The 24,645-nt window shown below is 41.4% G+C and overlaps 1 protein-coding gene across 4 annotated transcripts in view; it reads left to right on the top strand.

The window, feature by feature from the left end:
- Positions 1 to 24,645, top strand: part of MAN1A2 (mannosidase alpha class 1A member 2) — a 145,954-nt gene that overhangs the window by 37,095 nt on the left and 84,214 nt on the right. For all 4 annotated transcript variants that reach the window (XR_005104327.1, XR_005104326.1, XM_037388006.1 and 1 more), the window contains one exon: positions 8,972 to 9,068. Coding sequence is in view for 2 of the 4 variants with exons in the window: in XM_037388006.1 (XP_037243903.1) it covers positions 8,972 to 9,068 (97 nt within the window). In the remaining 2 variants the exon portion in view is untranslated. The remainder of the gene's footprint in view (positions 1 to 8,971; positions 9,069 to 24,645) is intronic.

Here is a 24,645-nt window from a genome sequence, read left to right as displayed (position 1 = left end):
GGCCTGCAGCAAAACTTTCAGTGTATCCTCTTCTAAAATGTGGCTTGGGACTATGAAGACAATTTATTTAATATTAGTGGAGGTGCATTTGGAAGTACTGTTAGAAATGTGCCAGGAAAAGTGATTAAAATGTGCTTTCATCATGGCCTCTGGACGATGCTCAAGAGGCTGCTAATGTTGAAAAGTAACAGGCAGTTTCAGAAACAGTAAAACTAAGTTTCCCGTGGATTTTTGACCTACATCCCTTTATACCACCCCCTGCTCCTCATGCACACGTTGCTGTGAACACCCTCTTACCTTCCCTTTGACAGCATGAATTGCAGGTGTTCTGTGCCTGGTTTAGAGCTACCTGCATGCTTAAAGCTGCCCCTCTGACAGAATAAAAGGTCTTTCTAACCTATATGGCTCTATGAATAAAGGGTTGGATTGTAACTGCCTTCCTCTCAGTTGGGGTATTAATTTGTGTCTGTCTACCTTCTCTAGCCACAGATATTTTTTTCTTCCCCCCCCCCCCCCCCCCTTAAAAGTAGAGCTCTCAAGTGTCTGGTTCCTCTAAGTCTGTAAAATCAGGTTTGAAATGAGAGAACATATAAAAGGCTACTGCAAACATATGTGGTAAATGACAGCTATAGAGACAGCAAGATTGCATAAACCTTATTCTCTTAAGAAATCAGGTTAAAAATAGTGTCTCTTTACCTCAATTCTGTTTTGTGTGCTCCTTGAGAAAAGAGCTGCACAGAAGAAAGAAATGTAGAGGTCTTTTCATGCTGCATAACTCCTGTTTTCGTAGTTACTATTTATACAACTTCCACTGCTAATCTCATTTATTTTTTTGTAATTGCAGTGTTTCTGATCTAGCCAAATAGGCTGCCTGCTGTGACTGGGGAACTTTCTTTTTTTCAGTATCTAAAGCGAACTTAGAATGATCTTGTTATTGCTGACACTTCATACTCATTTTGTGTTCTTGGTCAAACTTAGTTGGACTTCTGGTTGGTTAGAACATCATTTTTTAGTAATAGATACCTATTGTGTTAGAGTTCTGCATTGTATTTTGTAGCTTGCTGCTCCTGGCTTTGATCCCGATAAAGAAGCACGATAAGTATTACAACATATCTTTTTCAGTATTTAAGACAACACTCCCTGCAGTGTGTGTGTTTGTATAAAATATATATACACACATACAGAGTATGTGTCCCTGAGTATTACATATCTGTATGTGTGTATGTGAAAATGTGTTTGTGTCTATACATATGTATACATACACGTAGTTTGTGAAGTGTTTTTGTTTGTGCACTACTTGGATTCTCAAATGTAATTCAGCATGTTGAGAACATCTAAGTTGGCTTTAAATTAGTTTCCCTGCACTTTTTTAGTGCTGATCTTATTTTTACTGAACGAGTAAAATCTGCGTAAAGTAAGGATGGGTTCTTTTTGATTAAGCCTGTTAGTAAACTAATTTTCAGTGGATAGATTAGAATGAAAATAGTGCAGTTAGCACTTTGGCTAGTACAGGCAAGTTAGGAATGGCTCTACGCAAAGTTGTGTCCCGGCATGTTGGGATGATTGTATAAAGAACTCATTTTACATTGGAGAATCTTTTAATTTTTCCCTAGGAGAAGCTCTGTAGCTTTGTGTATTTATTTTGCTCTAACAGAAGGATGAAAAGAAGGCTCCTAGTGTGGATGGTACGGTATTTCAGCTGCACATCCTGGACAGGTTGCTTTGGTTGGTAACTTAGAATGTGCTACTAATGAGGAATTAAAGTTTGTGTTTGAGGATATTTAAAGAATGAATCAGTTTATTCATGTTGTAGCAATTACAAAATTCTCCAATTATGTGCATTATTGGAAGCATGTGAAAAGTTCAAGGTCTTCATTATTTAAGATTTTTTTTCCCAGACTATTGTGGGAAGAACCTGTCTTTCAACAGTAAACTAGCACATTTGCAGTATTTAAATTTCATAAATGCAAAATAAAATCAAGATAACAAGGAAATATTTCACTTCCCTGATACAATCAGCCAAACAAAAATGAGCAAAACCCCAGGAAAATTACTTATCTTCAGAATGGGTAAATGAAAAGGCTCCGTGATATCTGATTGACCATGCCGCTATTTTTTATTTTATGTGCCATTTGTGCCATACTACAGAAACGTTGGTAGCAAAGATAATTAATTATGGCTAGATGGAAGAGAGCTCTATGTTAAATTAAACAAGATCTGTTATACAAGTGACAATGTGTGTTTTGCAGCTATGGAGACTGACTGGAAAGCAGGAGCATCCTCTTTAAATATAGTAAAACTTCTACTGTTTGTTAGTTGACTTTGCATAATTTCTCCTGTAGTCCCTCCTGTGTTTCCCAGAGCAGCTCCACAGAATGTATGCCAAGCGTGTTCTTTAACATAGTTTTCCTGATGATGTTACATCTCGGAATTATTGGTATTAATGATGTAATTGATACACCTTAGAGTGGATGAGTAACCTTTTATGGTGTGTTCTGTTAAGACACAGATATCAGTGTACAACACTGTAATACACGCAGCGTGCAATAGTTTACTCTGACTCTGTTTGCTCTGAGATTTGGATCTTTGATTTGCATTGCTGACATCCATTCTTATTTTCTGCTTTGTTACCAGAGGACTAAAAAGTGACTAACAAGACATCAGTTATGGAAGGGGGTTCAAGGGGACATCAAAAAACTGCAGACCCCTACGCCTGACAAATCAACTACAGATTAACAGAAACCAGAACAGGGAATAGAGTTGTTGAGCACCCAGATATGTAAGGTTTCTCAGTGTATTTCTAGTGATGTCATGATGCACAAAACTGTAGAAGATCCCTGAAAGAGTCAACAAGCATGTGAACAAGGGAGACGTGGTTATAAATGTAACTTTACAAAAAAATCTTTGGCAAGGTTTATCACTGACAGCTGTGGAACCAAGCAGCTGTGGGACGGAGGATTGTGGCTTTGCTGGGGGAAATTGGTTAGATGGTGGGAAGTGGAGAGTACAAATAAATGGTGCTGGAGGCCATAGAAGACATGTGCTGGGGATCAGTGTTCTAAATTATAAACCCAAAACATTTACAGTTTGAAAATGGATGAGTAGTGATATGATTGATTTTGCCGTCAACAGAGATCTGGAGTACAAAACTTCAGGCCAGGCTGAAGAATTGCAGAAAAATTTTATGGGACTGAGTGATTATCTTTTATTTCTCAGCTAAATGTAAAACGATGCATATTGGAATTTCTCCCCCTCCAGCACCAACTTTATGCTTAATATGAGAAAGTGTGAGGTGACATTATCACTTGAGAATGAGAGCTTGTGTTTATGATAGTTCCTTGGAAATGTCACTGTAGTGCTCAATAGCAGACAGAGCAAATATTCAGTATTTTAGGAAAGGAGAACAAAACAGGCAAGGTTCTTACGGAAGTGTGTGGAACTAAGGTGCCTCTGCATCTTGCATGCTTCATATAGTTACAGTCTCTGCTTCAAAAAGGATACAGGAAAACTGGCAGAGGAGCAGGGGTAAGGCGATGAAGGAGGTTCCATTGATAGCTGGAAGAAAGGAACTGCTTTCTGCTGGCTGAGGTGCAGTCCTCAAAATGATCTGGAAGGTTCTCATTTCCCGACTACCACAGGACTAGTCAGACCCGTGAATACCAGTTTCTTCTGAAGCCAGGAGGATACATAAGGTCAAAACCACTGATTCATCATCTTGGGGAAAAAAAGCAGTTGGCTTTCTTGTATGAATCTGAGCAGCTGGTTCGCTGCTCCAAGCTCTCCAGGTTTAGGCTTTTTACATCTACTGTTCCAGTTCTCACCAGTCTGAAGTATTTTCCCCTTAGTTCCATCAGGAGTCTTAGACTTCGAGTATTTCATGCCAACAAAAAAGGACAAGCTTCTCATCTCGCATACATTTCATAAACATTTTAGTTCTGTTCTAGTAATGGATTTGTTACCAGATTTCAGTGTGTCTTAGGGACATGTTCCAGTCATCTTCAGTGGCACTGTTCAGAAACGCACAGCGGAGGCAGAGACTGATGCCTGAAATAATTTCTTTTTAGGCAGAGATTTGTAGCTCCTGGAAGAATAAGTTTGCTGAGTTTCTTCAAAAATCTGAGTATCTGTACAAGGAAAAGGTAGTTCTTTAACCTCCAAAAAGTACTCTCTGCAGACAGCAGGAAAGCAGTTATTAATTTTTAATCTGCTGATTGAGCAGTAATCTTGTCTAGCAAGACTTTGGTTAATTTTAAAATAGAATTTTGAAGGTGGTTTATGTAAATCTCTTGAAATGGTACCCTTAACCAGAACACGGTCCTTTGAAAGCAAAACCTATTTGTTCTCTCTATTATGCGTGTTCCTGATGGAATGGCAAGAAGTCAATAGGTTTCTCATTTCTAGGCACAACCAGTAAATGCTGCAATTTGCCAGTAAATTGTTTCTTTTGCTTATTTCTCAGGGCTCTTATTTTCTATTTGCTAGGTGTCTGCCCTTTTTGAGGAGTGGAAAGGGGCTTTTGAACCAATCTGTGGTTTGAATTATTGTTTCTAACATGCTGCTGTGGTGATAAGAACTCCTTTATAGAAATATTTTCAATCACTGTAACATCCTTTCACTGTTACAATTATGATTACTGTCAAAAGAGATCATTACCGCTCTGTCTTTAGGAAAACCCGGTTTCCCAGTGACTGTAGAGGATCAGATCTCATAAACATATTCTGAAGTCATTAAAAGCATCTAAATAATGATGTACCTACAAAAGCAGTTTTTCACGTGCCCTGCTTCTTGTCGTTCAGGCTCTCTTGCAGCAGAGTCCAGGTTCATCATCTTGTAGAATTTTCGTGCTGTACATGCAACAGCATCTTGCTGGCTGTTGTATATAGTGCATCCCATAATTAACATTTACAAGACTGGTATTCAGTGGACCTATCCCCTATGAATGATTTTTGCCTTCAAAAGCAAAATCTGGCATTAATAGCATCAGTAGAAAGTCCACCGCCAAACCTGTTGGTTCTCTGGCAGACAGGCTGCAAGGTCTTCACACGACGCGCCGTCAGGCACCAGGCCCTGGCTGGGCACACGGCTCCAGCTGTGCATGCCGCAGCTGTGGAGATGTACACCTCGCCTTTTTCACACTGTTCATCCACGCCTGGATCTGCTGCTTGTTACCACTCTGCTGAGCTTAAGGTGCCTCTGTCAGTGGGTTCTTTAGGGATTGGCAGGTGGGGTTTGTGGGTTGTTTTTTGCAAATATTTTACTGTCTTTCTATTATCATTAATGCTGATGTTCCAGTCGTTGTCTGAGACTTCCCTCTCCTCTAAGAGACAAGTTTTTGGGATTTTTCCATGGTTGTGGGTTTTCGTGTGTGTTGTGTTTGGTGGTGGTTTTTTTGTGGTGCTGCTTTTTTTTTTTTTGTTAAGAAAAGCCTATCTATACTTGCAGCTATTCCACAGCATTTACGTAGTGAAAGCTGGAAATGCTGTCTGGCATAACCATAGAGATAATCTTGTGTTTTTCAGATCAGGAGTTCATGTGGCTTGTATTTGCTGAGCCAAAGTGGCATCCTCTTAAATTTTTAGCTGTTAAAGGCATCTGTCTTCCATATCTCAAAAGCTGCTGCGTGCACAACTGCTCCCAATAGTGTAGATGATGTACCTAGAGTGTGTCATGCTACGAGTTTCTGGCAGTAACAGAAATGTCCACGTTGTTACAAGATCTTTTAGCATATCATCCTTACAAAACTTAATATCACCTACAAGAGCTGTGGGGTTTCTCACTTGCCTGTGATGTGCCGTTACCTGCTAATGCGGTACCGAGAGCTCTGCTCGCTCGGCGGCAGAGGAGAGTGGCGAGCTGTGTGCCAGAGTGACGGTCAGTGTTCATCTGGAAAAAATCAGTTAACTAGTTAGTGTAATAAAATCAAAAGATTCTCAGGGAGTTAGAATACCCTACTCTTTGTACACTGTTTGGGGGAGGTGAGGGGACAGGACAGACACACGTTCGTCTTTATCACCGTGGCTTAGTGTCCTCAAAACCGTGGTGTCCTGTCTCAGAACCTTAGGCGATGCGGTCAGCTGCACCTGTCACCTGCCTTCAGTGGAGTTCCTGCTCTCGGTAGTGTATTCTTGAGTTACTTCTGCATTAATTCATGAATCTAGTGAAATTGACTCCTTTACAGTTCTATCTTAATGAAATTTTATCTTAGGGTAAATTCTGTCTTATGGGTATAGGGGTATAGAAACATCTTGCATTGTGATGTTTTATCCCTTTGTAATTTCCATAATTTTCTTGGGGTTCCTCAGAACTAAACAGTCTGTAACAAAATCCTTCTCCCCCAGAAGCCCGGCAAAGTGGGACAGTGAAATATTCCACAATTAACATTCTGCTGTGAGGAAAAATGTCATTGTTGTTCTTTTAGCCTTAGCTAGTTTTGATCTGTACTGATATTTGCCTACACTTTGAGATTCTTAAAAAGCTAAAATGTCAATGGTCATTTGATTCTCCTTCATGAAATGTTTATGTGATGTATCCAAAGGTCTCAGAAGCCCTGTTTCCCTTATGGGGAAGCAAGTTTGTTAGATCTGCCATGTCATGGTAACCTTGTTTAAACACCTGTCTGCTACCAAACTCGCACAGAGGTCACTGGTCAGTAATTCTTTATTTTCATCCTCTAGTGCCATCCAAAACTACAGGTCTGTGTTTTCCCAAGTACAACTTTTAGGACCTGAAGGTGGACTGGCAAGCTGCGAGTTAGAGCAGGACACGTTGTGGAGGCTTACTGTCCCATTCGGGATGGAGGAAACCTTGAGACCACCTGAGCGGAGAAAGCCTTCTGTTAAGCCTGGTCTGATCCCAGCAGGAGGCTGACCTAGAGACATCCTGGGCACCCTTCCCACCGGGATGATGCTGTGGTTCTGGATTCAAGGATCTTCAGTTAACAAACTACTCTTGATCTTAAGTTAATGAGCAACTTTGCATAAAAAGTTGTAGGTTGATTCTGCGTATTGTTAGTAGGAGATCTCAGAGGAACTTCTGTGCTGCCTGTGATCAGGCTTTTATGGCGTTTATTGTGCTGTAGTTTTCTTACCAGTCAGGAGAGGAGCACTTCACCTGAGTCACCTAGAGGTTCTAAGAGCTGTTAATTGGTCAGCTCACTAAGTGACTTGTAAACACTGAGGAATTTGTGAACACTAATGAAATTGCTTTTCTCTCCTCTTCTAGTATCATGAATATTATTAGCATCCTCTTTTTGTTACGTCACAGATTCATGATACTGAAAGAAACAATAGGGTTTTATTGCCTAATCAGGGTCAGAATCCCTTACTGCAAACACCCAAAAGTGACACGTGAGCTGACCTTGAATGCCAGGCGGTAGAAGTGGGACCTGTGGCATCCTGAGGGCCGTCAGTGCCTAGGTGGATGCCAGCTCACCTTCCCAGCTCCAGGCCTGTGCATGTACCTTTGTTGCAGGTCAAGTTTATTGTCCGGATATTGTCATGGCTCTTAACGGAGCCGCAGGAAATTTGAAGGGAGCTTATGTTCAAAGGCATTACAGCTGCATCGGTTGGACAGGGATCTGCTGCTGCTTGTAGGGAGACAGGGACTTTGTTTTGCACGTTTAGATGCGGTTTGAAAGATTTGGGATTACCAGAGGCAGACTTGCGCTAAGTCCTGAGCCCGGTAAGAGAAGAGAGCTGAGTGCGTGCTGGTGGGGCAGCTGGCTGCACCTCGCTCTCCAGCCAGCACCTCCTTGTTCCCTTCCATCGTCTAGGAGTACAGTGACTCTCTGATTAAAATGAGAGAAATATAGTCCTGTAAATTGCAGTGAAAACTTTACTTGCCCTGATACAATCAGATTCTTAAAGGGTCAGAAATGGTCTGTTAGTTACGTTAGCATCGTTTCTCCTTTCAGAGAGCATTTCTCAAACTAGTGGGGATCATGCTTTACATCCTGTCATTTTCTTGGGGATTTTGTTTATATTAACAAAATTTTAATACCATTTTTAAGATGCACTATAAAGATGAAATATGTATAATGCTATGGATACAGCCACATGGCTGTTGTTTTAGAACAGATCTGTTCCTGACCTTGTGTCGGGGCAGTATCATTTGGAGTCTGATTTCTTCCTGTTACTTGCTCTGATCTGTTTAGTTAAATAATATTTAATTTTTATATTTTTTTAATTGCATTTGCTATGCAGTCTGGAAGCTGCTGAATTTCTGCTTTATACCAACAAGCAAGGAATTTGAAAAGTTTTGGCAAATCCATAAAAGCACTGTTTAGTGGCTGATGAGCACAACTAATACTTGTGGGTCAACAAGATCCTTTGGTTTTTTTGATGTACTTTGCTTACTAGGTGGTAGAAACATTTATTAAAGAGCTGGGAATGTTTTGTGGAACAAATATTAATAATTTTATACTGCTTTGTTCATTGTGCTTTCTAACAAGAAAAACTTGATGTTTCTTTTCATAGAAGCTGTATGACAGTGTATCTTTGTCAAGTAGGTGTTGCTAATAAAAAAATTGATTTTTGCAAAATTGTTTAGTCATACTTGGATACACCACTGTAAATCCCTTTTATGCTTTAGATATTGGTAGATATTTTTTAATTTTTTTGGTTCTTAGATGTTAGCTGGTATTTTTCGCCAATTCCTTATGCTTAAACGCATTCCTTACGGCTGTGTCTGTATTGAAGGGAAAGAAAGAACAAGAAAACGATGTAATGCAGAGCATCAGGCTCTATAGCTCAGCAGAGCATCAGGCTTTATAGCTCAAGTCAAATAGACTTGGAGTTGTTTCCAAATTTATTCATGCTGTACAGTCTGATTTCTGTAACAGATAGAAATAGTGGCAAAGTAATTATCAGTATGCTGGGATGACTGTGAAAGATGAAGTCTCAAATAAGAAGTAAAATATTCATACAAAGTAGTTCTATAATGTAATCAAATCCTATTTTTTTCCTTCTCTTAGATGATGAAGCATGCCTGGGACAATTATAGGCAATATGGATGGGGACATAACGAGCTCAAACCAATTGCCCGGAAAGGACATTCCACCAACATATTTGGTAGGCTATGTTTTCTGATTGTTTTTTTCAATATTTCTGTCCATGCTGTCCTCTTTGAAAGTCTACCCAAACCTACTAGCAGATTTTAAAGTGTAGATGACAGAAGGGTATGGATTATTTCAATTGTACTTCAGTGAATTGCTTTACTAAACTATCTTTTGGGGAGCAATATGTTCTTATTGTTGCAAAAGCCAAGCTGCTTGTGTACACACACATAGAAATAAAAGTTGCACCCCAAAATATCATTACTGCATTGTAATGAAATAGCAATTTGTCTTTTTAAAAAACCAATCACATCTTGTCCAGACCTTTGTGGTTAGTTCCATGAGAATGTGATACAAGATAAAATGTACATGCAACATGCTGAAAAACTGCTGGTACCATGGTGAAATCTAAAGTGGCCTTTAAAAAAAAAAATCTGAGTTAAGGAGAAGTGACATTGTTACTTGATGTGTGGCTTATGGATCTTGAACCTGTAGACTGGAATGAAAGAAAAAAAAAATAACATTCAAAATGCATAAGTTTGAGGGTAGGGGTAAGTTTTGAAGAAATTCAAGAGATGGAGTGTGAACATTTGAGCAGTGGAGTGTGAATGAGTGTTACAAATGACATTTAGAATAGTATGAAACATGAGGAAGGTAAAGATCAAGAAAATAAATAGCTTTGTGTTGCGTGTGTGTGATCAGACTAGATGACTTTTCTTCCTTAAAATGTCAGGGATCTGCAGTAGCACTGCTTTTTTGGTGTACTTGCACTGGCACAAAATAAGTAGAAGAGTGATTGGAAAGTGATAAGCATTTTATTGGTACTGGAACCAGGGAAAAATCCTTTTTTTGTCCCCAGTTCTGTAGGACTGATGGTTGAAAAGACCTGGTTGTAACTGTTGAGAACTGAGCCCTGGGGGTTCTGTAGGTTCATCCTCTGGTACAGCGAAACACATGGCCTTGATGGTAGTGAGCAAGGCTGTGCTGCCCAGGGTGCACAGCACCTAGGGTGGCTGAACCAGCAAGTTCATGCATTCATTTCTGAAACGGGCACAGGAGAGCTGCTCTAAGACCGGTACGGTTTTCTGAATTTTCTTCAGGGTTTCATACTGCATTCATCCGCTCTGGTATCCGAAGGAGGTACAAATTTGTCATAACCGCTTTTTACACCAAGAGTGACTGTGAATATACTGTGTATGCCTTAATTATGTTAGTATCGGTTATTTATAACAGTTTGCCTGAAATCAAGATGTTACTGGCTTTTATTGTAAGGCAATTGCCTAACGACCTTGGGGTTGGTTCCCATTGTAATTGGTGTGTTTCGCTTATCTTGCTTTAAATCTTGAATTTTTGTGGATGATGGAAATACAGATTAGGACTGCATACGGATCATTTTCTGTGTTTAGTGCCTGAACCCAGAATAAATTATGTAAACTTAAATCAAAATGTGGTTAGCTTTTTCTTTTGCTGTTCGTAGGGAAGAAATAAACTCCCAGAGGAAATCTTCCAAAAGAAGAGTCAAAGGACTTGTTTCGAAAGTATTGGAATACTTCAAGGGATTTTTCATTTTTGCTCTGTCCCATCCCCTAATCTCCATACATTTTTATCTTGAAATTGGTCTTATATCTTACCAAATAAACAAGTGGTTTTCTTTACACCTAAACAGTTTTTCCATCAGATTTATTTGTACAATGAATTACAACCTTAAATGTGTGTTCGATATGGAGAAGTGAGAACTTTAACTAGGCATGCTGCTTCTTGCCCCTGCTCCCAGCGATGGAAGGAGAGCCTTCAAGTTAATTTTCTGCAATACTTCAAATCAAAAAACTGCCCACAAATACACCCTTCTCCCCAAACCTGCAGTGTGTAGAAGCCTATTTAAATCCATAGGAGAATTAATTCTAGCTGCTGTGCTAGTCCTGTCTGCTGTAAGCACTGTTCACCTTTCCCGCAAGCAAACCCCTCAGAGCCTGGTGTTGGCGGCTTCTGCTCATGCGCTGAGACCTGCCTTCTGGCACTTCGGGGTGGTGTGAGAGCTGATACTGTTCTACCTCTTTATATTCCTTTATATAGAAAATGACTGGGTCAGGGGGAGTTGTCTGGCGGGGGAGATGAGCAAGCTAGCATGCTCTGGAGAGAAAAGCATCTGGTCTGGAGGAGTTTGAAGAGTGAAATGGAAGAGTCTAAGATGCAGCCAGTACTGAGCGTGGGGCTGCAGGGAGGGCCAGAGCAACAGGCTTCTGCCGTGGCAGATGGAAGGAGATTTCTTGGATTCTTAAAGAGTATTGTGTAGTACTCTTAGATAATTTCTCTTTGCTACCTTGTATGCCAGCACTGCTTTCATTTCTGCTAGAAGAATCTCTTCCGAAGCTTCCTGTGATCTAGGTGATCTGTGTTATCTCTAATACATGGGTTGCCTTGATATTTTTTTTCCAGCTGGTGAAGTTTGGTCTGACAGCGGAAATCTTTAATATTCACCTGTATGATCATGTAGTTTTTGCTGTTGAATTTATATGCAATTCTGTTGCTTAATTTGCCAACTGTAATTTTAGATTAGCCTTAGTTTGTAACCTAGACTCTCTGTGAAGTGAGGTTTTGTCTTTATATGGCAGGAAAACATTTTTCTAATGTTTGTTTTTAATGCAACTGACACAATATTTTGAAGCAATTTTGAATTATCATTTTACTGTAGTCTTTTCTCTCTGTTCCTCCTCTGCTTGCTTCTAACATGTTTCCTAATGAGTCTGGAAGACTTCTACTTTCTTTTTTCTCCTTGGAATCCTTGTTCTTTGGAGTTTTGGCATTGCTGTCTGAAAGAAATTGCAGGCTTCCTCCACATTCAAGTTTCTGATCCTCTTATTCCAGCTAACTCTAGCAGCCAATTCCCTGTTTCTCTTCTGAAAATCTGTTTTGTGCCATCTAATTTTTAGCCAAATCATGTCAGGATTGCTCTGTTCAAGGCTATTTCATAGGAAAACCTTTCTGAAACAGATCATCTGGAGTATATACCAAGTCTAACATAGAATCAGCTATTGTTGGTTTGGTGGGTGGTTGATGGGAAGGGGGAAGAATAATGGTCCTTGTACTGAGGACAGTCTGGGCTTGTATTGTTATTGCTAGTACTTTACAAATTTCTGTTACCTGTAATGACACCATTCCCAGTGGTATTTGCCTTTATTGAAGCATTACATAATTTCTTCTGGAATCTGATGCTATTTTAAATGAAAAGCTGCTCAACAAAACCTGTTTGTAGTATTAATCTCAATGATGATTTGACCCAAGCCCTTCCCTGCCATTGCTGCAGAATGCTGTATTCCATCTGTTTCAATTTACAACACGCCTGAGATTCAGCGAGATGGTATCGCTGGTTGGCACCGCAACCCTTCGCATGAATCTTTGGGAAATCAGGTTTACTGATAACTCTCAAGCGAGGTAAAGGCGATTCAATTTAGAAGGCAAATAAGCCATTAATCTTCCCCTTTCCCTCTGAAGCAGTGTATATCTATGTCTGTGCCAAGAGGAACATCAGTGTTCCTATCACTGCAAGATCTAGGAGGGTTCAACCTGGGATCAGAGAAGGGAACAGGAGATTTCCTGCTCTGCTGCCATAAATCTTAGTTTTAAGTCATTAAAAAAAAAAAAGGTGATGAACTTCAAAGCAAGATGCTCTGTTCCCAACTGAAGCACACCAGCAAGAGCATCTGTGGGCTGCCCCAGTTATTAATTTGACTTTTTTAACAAAACCTGCCGGGGTTGTTTTAGCTGACCTGCAGCTGGAAACTCTTGACAGTCTTTTTTGAGTTGTCTGACCTGGTGACTGTAAATTGTAGAGGAGAGCCGGTTAGAAAGGTTGCCCATCAGGCATAGTCAGTCAGCAGTTAAACCCTGGACTGGTACCTCTTCAGCAGCTGGGGCACAGCATCGGTGGCGGGGTGCTGCCCTGGGGAGGTCACTGGGCATTGGTGGCCTTTTAAGTGATACTTACACTTAGGTGACATATGGAACAAACTTTTATAGGTTCTGTGTTGGTGAAACAGGGTGATAACTTGCTCTATTTTTGTAAAAGTCGCCTGCTTTTGAAAGGGCTGGTAATCTCAAGATTTATTCATTCTCACCCTATAAGATAAAGTATAAAAGGCAAGAGAGGTAATTTCTCTCTTCAGTTTAGATTTTTATTTGCAGCTCTGCTGGTGGTTGTAGTGGCTAAGCTATAAAAAAGTTAACTTTTTTGTTTGGTTGCTTAAATTGCTGGAATAATTTGATGGCAGCCGCAGGGTGTTATTGCAGAGGTGGGGCTGCATGGAATCTGGGTCAAGTTCTCATTAGAACACAAAGGGGGAAGAGAAAAAAGGCTGATGGAAAATGATGTGTATAAGATAATGAGCAAGCATGACAAACTGCGCTTCCTTTAGAAGGTTTTTCTGGGTTTAGCAGAAACCAGAGTAGTTGATGGTATTGTTGGATTCTCTTGCTTTGATCCTCAAAAGCAAATCCAATCAGATTTCATTAGAGTAACCATCTGAAACATGAAGGGACAAATCATCTTTAAACAGCGCTTGTCTGGTGATCCCCAGGTGAACATCTTATGGAAAGATCATTAAAATTATTCAGTCCAGATATGAGTCAGCTTTAAACTATGTGTATTTGTGGCATCTTTAACTTCAATATCTTATGAACTAATTAGCATAGCACAAGCTTTGAGGATGCTTTACTGTGAGTTAAATTGAGCAGTTTGTACTAATGGGTTTGTATCAGTCTTCAATCTTTATTTTTCTAAACCAGTGCTTATTTGGGAACTTGAATGACTCTTAACGGGGGAAAAAAAACCCTCAAAAACTAAAAAAAAAAACCCACCACAGTCCTTGGGCAACTCAGAGCATTTTCCTTAGCACTAGAAATAGTGTGCTGTCATCATACCTGATGCTTTCTGAAATGAGAGTTCTGAAATCTGTGGTGTGGCGGGTTTTTTATGTAATATTAACTAAGAATAAAGTGAAGATGTGCAGTTTGGTAGTCACTGAGTACGTAAAGCACTGATACAAACTTTTGCAGAATTGTAAGCTTCCCATATTACTAGCAGTGCATTTCTAAAGCTTGCATTTGGACGTGTTCCATCTAGAGGTGAGCTGTATTATGTGAAGATGATCTGATGATGCACATGTATATCTGTTCATGTATGTCTAGATATGTTTTGAAAAGTGTCTTTCCGAAGTAGTAACGATGTGGTATTTTTAAGTTATAGATGCTTGCATGCAGACGTGCCCACTCCCATGCGCAAAGACTTAATGAAATTATGATTACTTATTTTGTCCTACTTGAGCTGTCTCATGCATCAATAGCACTTTCATGCCTCTCCTCATCTCACATGCCATGCAGATGGTCAGTTTAATCGGAGATGTCTGCCAGTTCAGTCTTGGGATAACGTCTTCTGGAAGGAAGAGAGAATTGTGAGTGAAGTCACATTGTGGTTGCATTTGTATTACCTAGTAGTGCCTGAAGGCTGCAATGCAGTGCTGTATCTCTTCCCTAACACATGACCAAATAAAGCTGGTCTCTCTTTTCATGAGGGATTTTTGTCTGGCACATTGTGTCATGAACATAACGTGGTGCTGCTTCGTACATATGGAAGAATTAAATTTTGAGATGTATGTTGGTTAACGAGCAAGACTTGTCCAAGGGTTTGGCTGGGGCAGCTAGTGAGCTAAATTTTTGTAACTTGCCAGTGGGGTACTTGGTTTCTGCCACCTTGTGGAGTGTGTTCTGTTGCCTGGCTCGCTGCACAGCCTGTCTCAGCCTTCTGCTGCCAGTTCCGCTGATAAACTCCCGTGACCTGGGAGAAAGTTGCTGAGCCAGCTGTCAGCTGCCCACTGCCGCAGCGTGGGATGCTCTTGCCGCAGATCTTTGTGTTGCTAAGCAATGGGGATCTGACAGTGCATTTCTCCGCTGAGCCGGAGAGCAGGAGCAGCGATGCTCCCAAGCCCCCTGGAACAAACGCATTTGTCAGACTGCAAGGGCATGAGGCTGTTGCAAGAAGGAGCAGAGTCAGGCAAAGGAATCTGTTTTTCCAATACCTTTGGCAAGTACCGAATAGCTTGGGAGCATAATATAATTTTATTTTTTTAATCCAGTTTGTGGTCTAGCAAACAAGAGGTGGAATATTTCTTGTAAGCACTACAAGAAAATACTTTAACAGATCATTTTTTTAAATCACCTTGGGAAATATTCATTAGTTTATTAGACATTTTTGTCATCTGTCATTGTAACAGCTATTGAGCTGCTCTGACATTATATCTGCTGTCATCTGATTAGTTGTCATTTATTTTTGAAGCTCACATAATTGAGTGTCAAGGCTGTCAGGTTTCATGGACCTTTTGCTTTTCTGGGTTTTTTAGCTGCTAAATAACCTGCAAATTTATAAACATTATGGAGACGAATGTGGGGAAGAAACTAGATGATACACCCTGAAGTAAAGGCTGAGAAATGACCTTCTGAAAATATAGCTAAAAACTTCTGGTATCTTCTCATTGTAAAACCCTAACGAAGATGGAGGGGAAACAACTGCTGTTCAACATCCTTTTTCTGTGCATGTTTTCAGCCTCTGAATTGGTATGGAGGATAAATGAATGCAAAAGAGGAATATGAGGTATAAGTGTTCTTGACTTGGCATTTTGATGTAAAAAAACCTACTTGGTGAGCAGTAGTTTTTAACTGTACATGCACAAGTAATCTATCCATCATTGCCTTTTTCTGTGGCAAATGAAAGGAGAAAGAAAATCCATTCATACCAACTAGTGAACGGAGAAAATTTCACGATGCAAATCTCAGCCAAATCTCTTATTTCAAGTTCTATTCAATTTTAAGGTAAATGAAACTGGCTTTGGAACAGGCCTGTGTAGCTGTGTCCTCACCAAATCCATGGTGAGGGACTACACTGTGGCAGTATTGACTATTACAGGTACATCGAATGTGGTGAGGATTTTTTGGGGGGCAGTAACACAAATTCTGGACAGATAAAATGTTAAGAAAGACCATAACTCTCAAGGGTTGCTGGCCAAATCTGTAATTGGCACAGTGTTCTGCTAATGCAAGAGAAGTCCCTTCAGGTCAGGTGAAAGATCAAACGTGATTGTTACTCATCCTCCAAAACCTGCTGGTGGCAGGTGCCTGGGGAGGAGATGTGGGAGCAGGGAGAGCCTGCAGTCAGGGAGCATTTCTCGGGGCTCAGCAGGCTTGCAGAAGTTCCTCAGCTTTAGTGTGTCTGTGGTCAGAGGCAACCAGCTCTATTAAACCACTTTTAGCTCATTTTTCTGTGATTTTTGTCCAGTCTGCTTTTGAGTCTGTGCAAACCTAAGAGCACCCACCAATCCCATCAGTGAGTGCTTCCGTAGCCTGAGTCCAAACTGTGTAGAACGCTTTTTAGCCTGCTCGGTGTCCTGGGTGACTAGTTCTGGTACTGGAAAAACCCAACCCATTATTCATCTCTCCCTTGCCGTTCCGGAGTTTGTAGAACTCCATACGCCCTCAGCTGTGTGCCTGTCTTACGTGGAGAGTCTTGGTCTGTTAAGTCATTTCTCATACCTATGGGTTTTTTTTCATATCCTATACATTATCTCCTTTATATTTTAAAGTTTGGGGGTTTTTTTCTTTGAAAGAAGGACCAAAACTGTTCTATTTTCTGTTTTGTTCACTGTTCCTTTCCTAATAATTGTTTTGCATCTTTTTGCCTCCTTTATGGAGTCCAGAATCTCACTATAGGGTGGCTTTTCTGCAGTAGCATTCCTTTTCAAAATCCTCATCCACTGTATATGGTACTTCCAAATTATGTATAAATATGATGATTTAGAAGTATTTCCAAATTATTTCATAAATAAGCGTGTTGCCCAAGCATTCATTTCTGTAGGATGCCACCGGTGGTTTCCCCTCACAATGATAACTGGTTGTTTATACTTTCCTGTCTTACAATTATTCATCTGTGTGAGAACAATTTTCTCTTACCCTGTGGCAGGTTAATTTGCTTAAGAACCTTTGTTAAGGGATGTTCTTACATACGTTCTGTATATATATCCTCTGTCCATATGCAAGTTCACTTCTTAAAAAAGTCTGTAATGTTGATGCCGAGGTAAGACTTCACTTTGCAAAACTTCTGACTTTTCCTCAGTTCATCTGATATTTAAAGCTGTCCTCTGACTGACGCCGCTAATTGGGCAAATAGTGTTCTGTAAACACTGTTTTGCTCCGCTGCAATGGATGTCATCGTGTTTATTCAGGAGACGGTTGTTCTCTGCAACTTGCAAATGTGTGCAGGCAGGATGCAATCTGGCTGCGCCTTCCCTCTTGGCAATGCTGGTGCCACAGACAGACAACTGTGGTTCGCTAAAAATATTTTTTGAATGTTACTGCTATTTCATCAAACTGTCACAAGTGTGCCTGTGTGTATCAGGAAAAGTCACCATGAGCAGCTGTTGTCTTCTGGTCTTTTTAATAATCCGCTGAATTCTTCTCACCCAGTTTGTACTAGCTTGTCTGCAACACATTTAGGTCAGTTGTTTTCAGTGGCTTTTTGTACATGTTTCTGAACCGATGGTGTTAAATCCTATGGCATTAGTCAGAAGGTTGAAAATTCTGCCTTTAAAAAAAATAAAAATCATTACATTTGCAGATGCAAAGTAGAATTAGAGAAACACACCTCATTTCTAGAACCTGCCTTACAGAATAGGTGAGGTAAACATCTCCATCAAATGGTAATGAAGAAATCAAGCCATGTTAGAGATCGGGGCTCAGGCTGAAATTGAGAATTTTTGCTCTCTGCAATAGTATCCTCTCCTGGTTTTCTCTTACAAACCAGATGGTTTGCTCTGAGGAAAGAAGTATATTTGTTTCCTGTTGGGAATCTTTGGACTTAGGTTTATTTCGATTTGGGAATTATTTAGGTTATGTGAATGCTATTCCTGAATTTAAACTGGTTTCTTGTCATTTGGAATTAACAGAGGGTGTGATAAGGAAACACAATTAAGGCTAGCCAGTCTATTTTGGACTGTTAAAATATTAAGTAAACAGGCATGACAACTAAATAAGGATTAGCATACTGAGCTCTAAAAACTGAATATGCTCAGGGCAGCGACACGGGCAGGCGTGTGAAGGGGAGGCAGCGGCAGGTACGCTTGGATGTCACCCGAGGCCAGCAGGTGTGTGAGGCAGCCGTAACTCGGAGCCAGTGCAACTGCGCTCACACTGCGCCTCTGCCCTAACACACTGATGTTGTTTACTCAAGCTTTGCGCTGTTCTGATGAAGTTTTATGGCTACCACATTGAAATCGGCTCCTCTTCAGCTGTCTTAAAGAAAATTTAGAATGTGGTTTGGACCAAGTGTGTGCAGTGGCTCAAGCTTTTATCTAAAGATAGAATGCGACGTGATGGCTGTTAGAGGTGCAGGGGTTTGGGGGTTGTTGATGCTTTTCCCGCTGCGTAGCTGGCAAGGTAGTTTAACTTGAGATTATCTGTAAGAAATTTTATCTTCGCTGTCTTGGAAGGTCAGTACTTCATTCTGTGCTCAGGTCTCTCAACTCTACTCGAGCCCAGGCAACATCTTGCTCTCCTGTTTACTGTCAAATACTGACCTTGCTTTGCTTGCTGGTTTGCTGCCTGCCACCTGCATTTCAGTTCTGCAGCCTCAGGACCCCACGTTCCCAGGTCCGCTGCCCTTCAGTCCGTTGCTTCCTGACGTCTCCAAGTGCGGTTGCTCCGGAGCAGTGCTTTGGTTAGGTGTAAGTGACCACGTCGTGCGTGTGGCTGGTGGCCATTACCATTCTCCTGTTACTTTTGCCTCCCTTCTGGTGTACTTCTGTGTCCCCTCCTTTGTACTCCGTGTCGTCCTCTCTCCCTCGTTCCTTTCCTACTCTGAAGCTCATTCAAATCCTTCTGTCCTGACACCCCGGCCACTCAGTTATCCCCTGGTCTTAACCTTTCACTAACCCAGATCATAGTTCCAGCATTAATCTTAATTATGGTCTGCCCACAGTCGTCTTTCTGTCTACAGTGATGCAGCTTTGTGTTTGTGCTTAAAACCAAAGTAACAAACAAACAAACAAAAAATATGGAGGAAGCAATTGGAAGGAAGTGTAGAAAATGGAAAAGATCTGGTGTTGGGATGTTAAACCCTTTTCAGGTTCAGTTTGGAGGACATTCAGGCTTTGGACTCGAGGGACTGCATTCAGCTCTTGCTTGTATGAATTTTGAATTAAGCTGAAGGGCCACGTATGATTTAGTTGGGAAGTGAAGCAGTTCAGTGAGGAGCGGAGAAGAGGAAGGTTTACTGCAGGGTAAATTTTTAGACAAAGTTTTTAAATTTGGGTCGTAAGGACATAGGTTTTTAAGCAGCAGTTTGTGGTTAATGACATCTACCTGCAGGTCCACTCTTTAATAGATTAAAAGGCTAGCATACACTCCCATTACTTTCTCATTTATAAAATTAAGGAAAGCATTATAATTGATTATTTAGTGTTATTTATATGCTAAAATACTGTACTGTCTGGTACAAAAGATTAGGAACTCCTTTTCGTGTTGCCTATTATCAGCAATTTAACAGAACTAAGCAATCAACGTGCTTAGTTTTTTGTTCTGCTTCTTTAATTAGTCTGAAATGTTAAAGGCAATTGGTTTCTTCATGGATACTTAAAGGCTTATTCATTGCATTTTATGGCTGAGCTGAAATCATATGTTGCAGTTTTGTATGAAATGTATGGTCTCATTGACTAATTTTGTGACCCATATTTTCACAGTGGAATTAAACTCTGTGGTTCAAAAGTTTAATTCATTTTCTTAAACGTTATCTTGTTCCTTGTGAGTCATTAAGGTATTTTACAAGTGGTGTGCTTCAGTAGTGGCAGCTTTATTGCCAGAGCCTCATAAGAGATACAGAAAACTGGGTTGATAGTTGTTTGTTTTTAATTTTCATGTTATGTATTTTTCTACCATGTCTGTAACTGTCTATCAGATAAAGAAATCTTGTTGCTACAGTCAGAAAACTTGAATTATTTGAATCTTTTTGAGTAGAAATTGCTGTATTTTCCCTAGATCAGTACCACTTTTCCCAGTCTGCATTTTTCAGCCATTCTGGAGCTGGGCAGTCAGGAATAGCAATAGCAAGAATACTTTTTTTTTTTAAGACTGTAATAACTTGGTATTTAATGTCAGGCTGAATTTATCAAGGAAGCATTTTTGCTCTGTTGCTAGGGTTTAAAACACCTGTCTGCGTGAAAAGTAACTAATCTTTCAGGTTCCAAGTGTAAAGCCTGCTCAAGGAGGTATGCCCTGGCACGCCGCCTCTTCTGTTCTGGGAGGCACCGTGCTGCGCGGGGAGGCTGTGCTCTGCGCTCGGTGAGCGGCGCTGGCAGTAGTGCTGGGCCGCTCCGAAGCTCAGGTCACCTGCCAGAGCGGGAATGTAACTTGGGAGTTAAGTTAAATTACGCCTCGAGACAGTCCTCTTGCAAATCGGTCCTCTCAGCCCCCTGTTAGTCACGCCGGTCGTCGAAGGCATCCTGCACCAGCGGGAGCAGGTTCTGCTCCCGGTAAATGCCCGTCCAGGGCCCTGAAAAAATGGAGAGCTGTATACGAGTGGCGGAGACCAAGGCTGCTTCTGGCGCGTGGGGCTGGGGGTGTCTGGTGGTCCTGTCCCTCAGGATGGCCGTCCTCTTGGCTATGCTGTTTTGAGAGCGAAAGCCCTTTCCTTATCTCCAGATCTCTAGTCTTTACACATAGCTAACTAAACATTCCAGCTTTCTATTGCTTATGAAGAGGAGTTGGCCTTCTAGAGTATAAAATAACTTATTTCTATAGCAGGGATGTCTTGACACAGAGGTGCTTGCTGTTTGTGTGATATGTAGAGGTGCTTGTCTTCAGTAACAACCCAAATACTACTTCTACGTCCGACTGCTTGTTTTTCCTCAAGCAGTCTTGCCAATTCCCTTGGCTTTCTTCAAAACGTAGCTGGTGGTGGCATCCGCAGGCAGTCCTTGGAAACAAGGGGGAAGAGTCTCCGTTAGATTCCTCTGGGATTCTTTTTTTTTTTTTTTGTCACCAGTTCAGGAAATATTAAAACCTTACCTTGATTGTAAAGAACTGATGAGCATCCCACTTCTGGATCTTTCATCTGCTATCTTGTCTACTGAATAATAAATATTTCCCTTTCAGTGACTGCATAAGGTAAAAGGGTAAGAACAGTCACGTGCATCTATTAGGCCCGTTGTGTATGACTTTCCTTGGAGGCAGAGTGGCCTCATGGTCATTTCCCACTTGGGCTGGTGTCCTTGTCTTTGCAGCAGCCCCGCGGTGACCTGGCGTGCATTTTGGTAATGAGAGATCCCTTTGAACAGGCTGTACTTCCATCGGGTTTGTTACTCCTCTAACCGCTCTCTGGCTAGGTGCAGAGTGCGGTGTAAGACACTAATGCAAAAGTGTTACAGCAGAGGCAGAGAGTGGAAGGGAAAGAAGGAAAATTCTCTCGCCAGCAAGGCAGGGGAGAAAATAAGACCAAAAGCAAGAAACCCCTTGGGTTGAGATAAAGGTACTTTAATAAGTGAAGGCAAGGGGTGGGAGGGGAGGAAGTAATTGCTTGCCACCTACCACAAAGCAGACTGAAGCCCAGCTGGTCCCCAGGGAATGGCTACCTGCCAGGCTAACCCCCTCCCTGACTCGGCTTTTCTCATGGAGCGTGATGCCGTATGGTGTGGAGCATCCTTACGGTCAGTCTGGGTCAGCTGTCATGGCTGTGTCCCCTCCCAGGCTCTTGCCCACCCACAGCTTATTCACTGTGGGGGGAATGGAGATGGGGAAGAAAGGGAAAAGCCTTGATGCTGTTCAAGCACTGCTCAGCAGCTACCAAAACTGATGTGTGGTGGGCTCTGGTTTAGTCACAAACCCAAAACACAGCACCGTGCAGGCTGCTGGGAAGAGAATTAACTCCATCCCACCAGAGCCAGTACACCTGCTCAGCCCTCGACTCGGGCTGATGACAGCTCCCATGGAAGTGTTTTTTGGAAGAATGAGGTTTGTGTGTGATGTCTACCTGTTGAAGAAAGGAGTAGGTATGGGCGACTTGTCAAATAACCAAAATTTCCATGAAGCACCTGTTTGATGACTTTTCAACTCTGAGTGCGTGGCTTCGGTTTGCTGGCAAAGTTTTATTGTGTTACCTTGTTCCTTGTTTACACAATGTGCCTGTGTCTCGAATTCTCAAAGTCTTCTCTGATCGTGATTGATCTGTGCTAGTTTGCGTGGGGTTTTTTTCTAGTACCTCACTGCTCCTAGTTTCTTCTGCTTCCACATAATAAACTGAGCAATGCAGTAGCTGGTATCAGGCTTTCCAAATCTCTCAGCTTATCATTATGGTGTAATGAAAAGGGGCTATTTATTTTCTTCATGTTCCTTTTGTCATGGAACACATGAAAACAATCTGTCTCCCCGTACTTTGATAGTCTCTTGTGAGACTTTAAAATGGTATAAATAAACGCGTTCTTCATCTAGCACTTTGGCATACCACAAGGATTTTAGATCGGGAGGCCATTTTTCTTTTAATGGCCCTGCTGTTTATACTTAGTCATATGATTTGCAGGATATTTCGCACTGTAGATTTATGTGCTGTCAAGTGAAGGAATTATTTGTCTGATCTCGGGAAGCTGAAGTCCAGCTAAATATAAATCTGAATTACTATTTTGCAGTCCTCTGGAATAATACTCTTGCTTAATGAGAGTGGGCATGATTTTGTTAATAGTTCAGCTATTTCACTGCTAAATTCCTTCCATTAGCTTATGATGGATGTTCTGTTTTATTTAGAAGAATGAGCGTTGCATTCATTACGCAAACTTCATTAAATTTGGAGCTCAATCAACTAGAACTATAATTATATGGAGAAGAAACTTCCTAATCTGACACTTGTAAAACTGAGCCCTTTTGGAATCAGTTACTATCTTCTGCAACACGACTGACCGAGCCTTTGTGTTGAGCAGAGGCAGACCCTGGGAGGAGTGCCTTCAGCTACGAGAAGTGTTATTTTCTGTTATAATTTAATTGTTTCATAGTCTTTTTTGCCACAATGAGACATCTGTGCTCTCTGTATCCAGAGCAATGATAGATCAGACTGGTTGAGGTGGTGTGTACTCCTATAAACATTTCATTGTTTGGAATTACTTTATTACTTTTCAAATGACACCTTGTGTCCCGGAAGACTGTATTTTTGTCCTTTAAGGCAAAATTTATGGATCTTAGCATAGTTATGAAAGGGGGGAAAAAAACCCCATACTATATTATGAATGGAAAATTATTTCTCTTTGTGATTTTAGATTGAATGGTTTGTATTGACATCAGGAGGAGGGACTGCAGCTGCCTATCCCTTGTAGTCTGTTTTCCCTGTGGCACCACATGTGACGAATGCCGGCCAGTGACCTCTGAGCACTTGCTGTTCCTTCCTGCTTTAGATGTCAGCTGATACTTGCTGGTAGTGCCAGGGCATCTGAAGGTAGAGGAAGACAGCTATGACAGCATCACTGCCTGTTCTGGTCAGGTTGTGGACCTCAGCAGATACAGAAGAACTCAGTGGAAGTTCTTACTTAGGAGCAAATTGATAATACCATCTGTTCCAGGTAGTCCTCCAAGAAAGAAGCTGAGAGCAATTAATTAATTTTGCTCTCTAACTCAGCCTAGTGTAGCTCACAAATGGTTTTCAGTTGTACCTGTCTTGCAACACGGGGCAGCCAAGGTGCTGCGTTATTGTCCCCTGTGTTGCCTTATGTCCAGTTCCACCCTCTGTTCTTGTAGGCACAAGGCTTCTGCGTTCTGGATTCTTCCCCCTCGGTGCCCAGAAGGGAGTCAGCTGGACCTGTGCTGCCTGGCTGACACTAAAGGAAGACGACTGGGTAGACAATCTCTTAAAAAATATTGACTTGTCATCTCTTAACCTTTTAGAAACGTGTTCAGCCAAAAAAGTTTAAAAGGCAAAGGTTGTTCTTCTGAGTCTTCCTCAAAGAAGTAGTGCTGGTGTGCAGTTAAGATTAGCTGCCATGTGTTTAAGAAGTAGAAGGAACAATAAACCAAATTTGGTTGAAATAGCCTATTTATGAAAGAAGAAAACCTAATAATTTATTATGGGTTGGGATACAAATGCTATCCTTGGGAGACCAGGGTAAGAAGTAGTTGGGCTCTCCCATAAAGTCTAGAAACTCTAACCATACCGATCTCCATCTCCGCAGCGGGCGTCGTGGCTGCAGGGACGGGGGCACGTGTGAGCAGGAGGGGCTCTGCTCGGTAACATTTCGTTGGACGTTTGTGCTTCTGGGAAAGGCAGACACAAAGGTGAAAGAAAGGGGCAAAAAGGCAGCGGGAGGGAGAGCTTCAACACATGGTTGGGGGGTGGCAGAGACAAAAGCTTGGAGTATGAACCTGTGCCGGTGACCCTCGAGGGTGAGAAACACTGAGCAAGCCTGGGTGGGCTGCCCCTGCAGCTGGAGAAGCCTGTGTGAAACGGGTTGTCATCAGTCCCTGTTGGGCACTTTTGGTTGAGGGGAGGTCTGTATGTTGAGCACTCGCTCAGTGCTGAGGTT

Source organism: Falco rusticolus, chromosome 5 (genome assembly GCF_015220075.1).
Source record: "Falco rusticolus isolate bFalRus1 chromosome 5, bFalRus1.pri, whole genome shotgun sequence".
Classification (NCBI taxonomy): Eukaryota; Metazoa; Chordata; class Aves; order Falconiformes; family Falconidae; genus Falco; species Falco rusticolus.
Note: the sequence above shows the minus strand (reverse complement) of the source record. Positions and strands in the feature narration are given on the sequence as shown.